Raw genomic sequence first — 4856 nt, forward strand, 5'->3', positions numbered from 1 at the left:
CTATTTACTATGTCGGTGGTTATCACTAGTAAGAGTCGGTTGAAACAGCGAATATCACCAGTCGTATATTATTACATCACAGCAGTCGCTGCTTACACGCACACAAATGACTAGCTGCCAAACACACGCTATATTATCATTTACCCGGCTTTTGCTGAAATCTATCAGGACGCCTGAGTACAGAGAGTTAGAGAGCAAAGAGAAGAGAGAGAGATGAGAGGAGAGAGAGGAGAAGAGAGAGAGAGAGAGAGATGAGATGAGAGAGGGCAGAGTGAGAGAGAGCAGAGAGAGAGAGAGAGGAGAGAAGAGAGAGAGAGAGAGAGAGAGAGAAGAGAGAGAGAGAGAGAGAGAGAGCAAGAGAGGAGAGAGAAGAGAGAGAGAGAGAGAAGAGAGAGAGAGTAGAGGGAGGAAGCAGAGAGAGAGAGAGAGAGAGAGGAGAGAGCAGGAGAGAGAGAGAGAGAGAGAGAGAGAGAGAGAGAGAGAGAGAGAACGAGAGAGAGAGAGAGAGGAGAGACGAGAGGATAGATGAGAGAGAGAGAGAGAGAGCATAGAGAGGAGAGCAGAGAGAGAGAGAGAGAGAGAGAGAGGAGAGAGAAGAGAGAGAGAAGAGAGAGAGAGAAGAGGAGAGAGAGCAGCAGAGGAGGAGAGCAGAGAGAGAGAGAGAGAGAGAGAGAGAGGAGAGAGAGAGCAGAGAGATGAGAGAGAGCAGAGAGAGAGAGATGAGAGAGAGAGCAGAGAGGAGAGAGAGAGAGGAGGAGAGAGAGAGAGAGAGAGAGAGAGGAGCAGAGACGAGAGATGAGAGAGAGAGAGAGAGAGCAGAGAGAGCAGAGAGTATGAGAGAGAGAGAGAGAGTAGAGAGAGAGAGAGAGAGAGAGAGAGAGAGAGCCAGAGAGATGAGAGAGAGAGAGAGAGAGAGAGAGAGAGCAGAGAGAGAGAGAGAGAGAGAGAGAGAGAAGAGAGAGAGAGCAGGAGCAGAGAGAGAAGAGAGAGAGAGAGAAGAGAGCAGAGAGACAGAGAGAGCAGACAGAGAGAGAGAGAGAGAGACAAAGTTACTTACTACTAAAATCAGATCTAAGGAAATACCTTAGGATACACTATGCGTATTATTAGCTATTTGGTGGCACTTTCAGCATTGATTTAAATTAGGCAAAATGATGTTTTTCTGCCTGAAAATAGTGGGGAAAATCAAGAATTATTTCAGAGATTTATCAAACGAGAACTAAATTTTATTACAGTAAACTTGTGCATACACCCACAATCATAGGGAACATTATTAATGGATCAGGATACCCTGATTATGTTATCTTTCTTATTGACTCAATAGTGATTACATAGTGACACAAAATATCTCAGATCTCTGCTAAACAAAAAAAATGACTATACATGTACTACAAACACTTTCACAAAAATGTGTCAGTTCTCTAGATCTGCTGAAGAAATAAATGAAAAGTTTGCTGAAGAAATAAATGACTATACAATGTACATGTAGTGTACTACAAACTCTTTCACAAAGATTCACAGTTCTCTGCTGAACAAGTGACACTGACTAGAATAACTGTCACAAAAACATTAAAAAGATCTCAGTTCTCTGTTAAACACAAACACCACTACAGAAACCTCTGTCAGTGTCTACATCACTGAAAATTTATTTAAGAAAAATTTAAAAAAAAATAAAATAATAATAATGGATGACTTAGGCGTAATGGCGTAATTAATACACCAAAATCGTAATAATTACGCCCAAATCGTAATGGTTGGCATGTCTGCAACATAGATTCTCCCCCCTCCCCCTCCTACGCACATTCACAAACTCCTTTCTCCTGTCTGACCGCCCCCGCAATAGTCTCACAACTACAACAACATAGATTCTCTTTCCCCCCTTCTCCGATGCACATTTCCGCCTCCTCTCTCCTCGATCCCTGACCTGCACGGCTGACCACAGCTCGAATAGAGGAGCCTTCTCTATCTTCCCCTACGCACTTACGTCCGCTTCGATTCGTCGAAGGTTGACACCCCGACAAAAACGCAAGACTTTCGAAGAAATTTCGATGGCAATGGAAGAGGGGACCGCACGCGAATTTTGTGCTGTCACCAACAGGTGGCGCCGGCGGTACTCACTGGAACACGAAGAGCGCGATGAAGCCGGTGGTGATGAGAAGCTGTACCATGAGGATGAGGTACACCTTACGGATGAACGCTCGCCGGATCGCCTTGTCCGAAAACGAATCTCCGAACTCCGCCCCCGCCGGCACGCTCACACCGGCAGATGGCGCCCCTGGCTCCGTGTAACCTGCAATGACGCGGAATCGGCGCGCTGAGTGAAATCGTGGAGTGAACAACGCAAAACTAGTCGACGATGATCCCCAAAATAATATTTCGGCAATAACAATTTCATTAGTTTTGTTTACAATTGTTATTAATTAATTATTAAGTACTAATTAGTAATAAATTTGCACGTTGATCGCAAACTAAACGTGGACGAAACAGCGTGGGGGTCAGGTCACGTACCTCCGTAATGTGGCTGCCCTCCTTGTGGGGGATAACCGCCCCCCTGTGGGGCATGGCCTCCCCCCTGTGGGGCATGGCCTCCCCCCTGTGGGGCATGGCCTCCCCCCTGTGCTGGGTACCCTCCTCTTTGTGCTGGGTAGCCTCCTCCCTGTGGTGGGTAGCCTCCTCCCTGTGCTGGGTAGCCTCCTCCCTGTGGTGGGTAGCCTCCTCCCTGTGGTGGGTACCCTCCTCCCTGTGGTGGGTAGCCTCCTCCCTGTTGTGGGTAGCCTCCTGTGTGTTTTGGCGATCCGTCTTGTGGATAACCTGGACCTGAGGGAGAAGGCACGAACACGTTGGTGAGAAATACTAATTACTATGCAAACGTTCACAAACCGTCCGCCGCGGAACCCAGAACGATTGTTGTCGAGTGGACAGGAGAAACGTCAAGTGGAGTTCTGGCGCGCCGCTGGGACGATAGACCGACAGTGCAGATACGGGCAGAACAATGAAACCGCAATTATATAATAAAGCTACGGCATGATTTCAACACCGCTGGGAATGCGTGCCGATGGTTTTATATCGGTGCGTTTAGAAATGTACAATGCTTGAAGCCGCACTATGCGCACCCAAACGCTAATTACTCCAGTACTAGACTAGCAAATACTTCGTGTCATGCATAATCACACTACCTTATGGCAAAATAAACTCTAGTTCCTCCCATTTCACTGCGCGTTGTCTTATAAAAGGCATTTGAAAATACCTCCAATGTTGTTCAAATTCTCCGATGTTGTTGACACTTTCGCGTTGCCCTGCCAAGCAACCGCACAGCGGTGCTGCGGTACAGGCGGTACGGGTGTAGCAAAGATAAAAACATGTGACGTCACCTAACCGCTTCGAGGCTAAATTGTTTGGCAAACAAGTCGGCGTTGGCGCCCGCTGGCGTTGGCTGGTCCCAGTGAAATGGGAGAAACTAGAGTTTATTTTGTCATAAGATAGTGTGATTATGTATGCCACGAAGTATTTGCTAGTCTAGTACTAGAGAAATTAGCGTTTGGATGCGCATTGCCATTGTGCGGCTTTAACATGTGAGTTATATAAAATATACAGAAATATATCGATCTAATATTATTAATAAAGATTCCATCATTACGCAGTCACCGTGTACGAAAAACGAAACGGTTTCCCCTCATAAATCAAGTCAACGTCATAATTACTGTACTCGCGATCGAGTCTGATTGGCAGACGGAGGCTGCGCATGACATCACATACCTGCGAAGCCACCAGGGGGCATTCTGGGCAGCATGGGCGGCATGGGCCCGCCGGCGAACCCCCCGGCACCCGGCATCCCCGCCCCGGGCATTCCAGCTCCGGGCATTCCAGCGCCGGGCATGCCAGGGAATCCGACTGACTCATTGTAAGACGGCGGCGGCTGTCCGGACATGGTGGTGATTTACTGTGCAGCCAACTGTTTCGCGACGTCGGGTGTTTGTGCGATCGCTTGCTCCGCTGTTTCGCTGAAACAAACACGTCCACGATCACGATTGGTTACGATTACGATACCTTGGGTAGATATTTTCTCAAAAACATGTCGTCATCTGTTCTAAACAGAGATGAAGATGAAAAATTCACACATGATGTAATAATACAAGAGCCGCAGAGCGTCTGGGCTCATCTGAGGTCTGTTGCTACGGTTATAATCGTAACATTTAAGTCGTTCATAGTGACACCTTTGTTAGGCGCAGATATGCAGATACGCAGTTGCGTACACATCATTTCAGCAACCTTCTGCATTCCGCATACCTCCCAAATCCCATTGGTTGATACAAATCGTGTGCCTGAAACTCCTGTTTTATGATGCATTGTGATCCTAACACTAACCCTAACCATATGACCCTAACCCTATTAAAAAAAAAATATTGTTGTACAAATTATTTGTTGTTATTAAATTGTTGTAAATAAATCATGAAAATATTTGCGTTAATTGGAAAAAAATAGTTATATGGATCAAGATAGAAAAATACAGAAAACATGTAAATAATAAAAACTCTGATGGGATTCGATCCAAGGACCTTTGAGCCGTGACGCCTGTGCTGTACCCGTTCGGCTATCCAGGCTTATTGGCTTTCTAGATTATGGATGTGCCATGAATATGAGAACACTGTGACATCATTGAGGCAGTTCAGGAATCCATGTTTAACCCTCCTCTTGAGGGTCAAAAGGTTATCAGACACTTACTCTTCGCACGTCAGTGAAAAGCACATTTCCATGGTCCTTTCTTTCAATAATGTGATAAAAATGGTAGGTCAGCGCTGAACCAAAAAAGTTTTTTACTCTGTCCATTAAGCCATGTCCTCAGAAAATGTCTGATA

At 46.1% G+C, this 4856-nt stretch overlaps 1 protein-coding gene across 1 annotated transcript in view; it reads right to left on the bottom strand.

The window, feature by feature from the left end:
* Window positions 1-4297, bottom strand: part of LOC106819406 (protein lifeguard 2-like) — a 16147-nt gene extending 11850 nt beyond the window's left edge. Inside the window, exons 1-4 of the mRNA XM_014824048.1 lie at window positions 4288-4297; window positions 3757-4001; window positions 2509-2817; window positions 2119-2290 (exon numbers count right to left, since the gene is read on the bottom strand). Coding sequence (XP_014679534.1) covers window positions 2119-2290; window positions 2509-2817; window positions 3757-3928 — 653 coding nt within the window. The 5' untranslated portion in view covers window positions 3929-4001; window positions 4288-4297. The remainder of the gene's footprint in view (window positions 1-2118; window positions 2291-2508; window positions 2818-3756; window positions 4002-4287) is intronic.
* Window positions 4298-4856: the final 559 nt, after the last annotated feature.

The sequence above is a fragment of the Priapulus caudatus genome, unplaced genomic scaffold, assembly GCF_000485595.1.
Source record: "Priapulus caudatus unplaced genomic scaffold, Priapulus_caudatus-5.0.1 Scaffold3362, whole genome shotgun sequence".
NCBI lineage: Eukaryota > Metazoa > Priapulida > Priapulimorpha > Priapulimorphida > Priapulidae > Priapulus > Priapulus caudatus.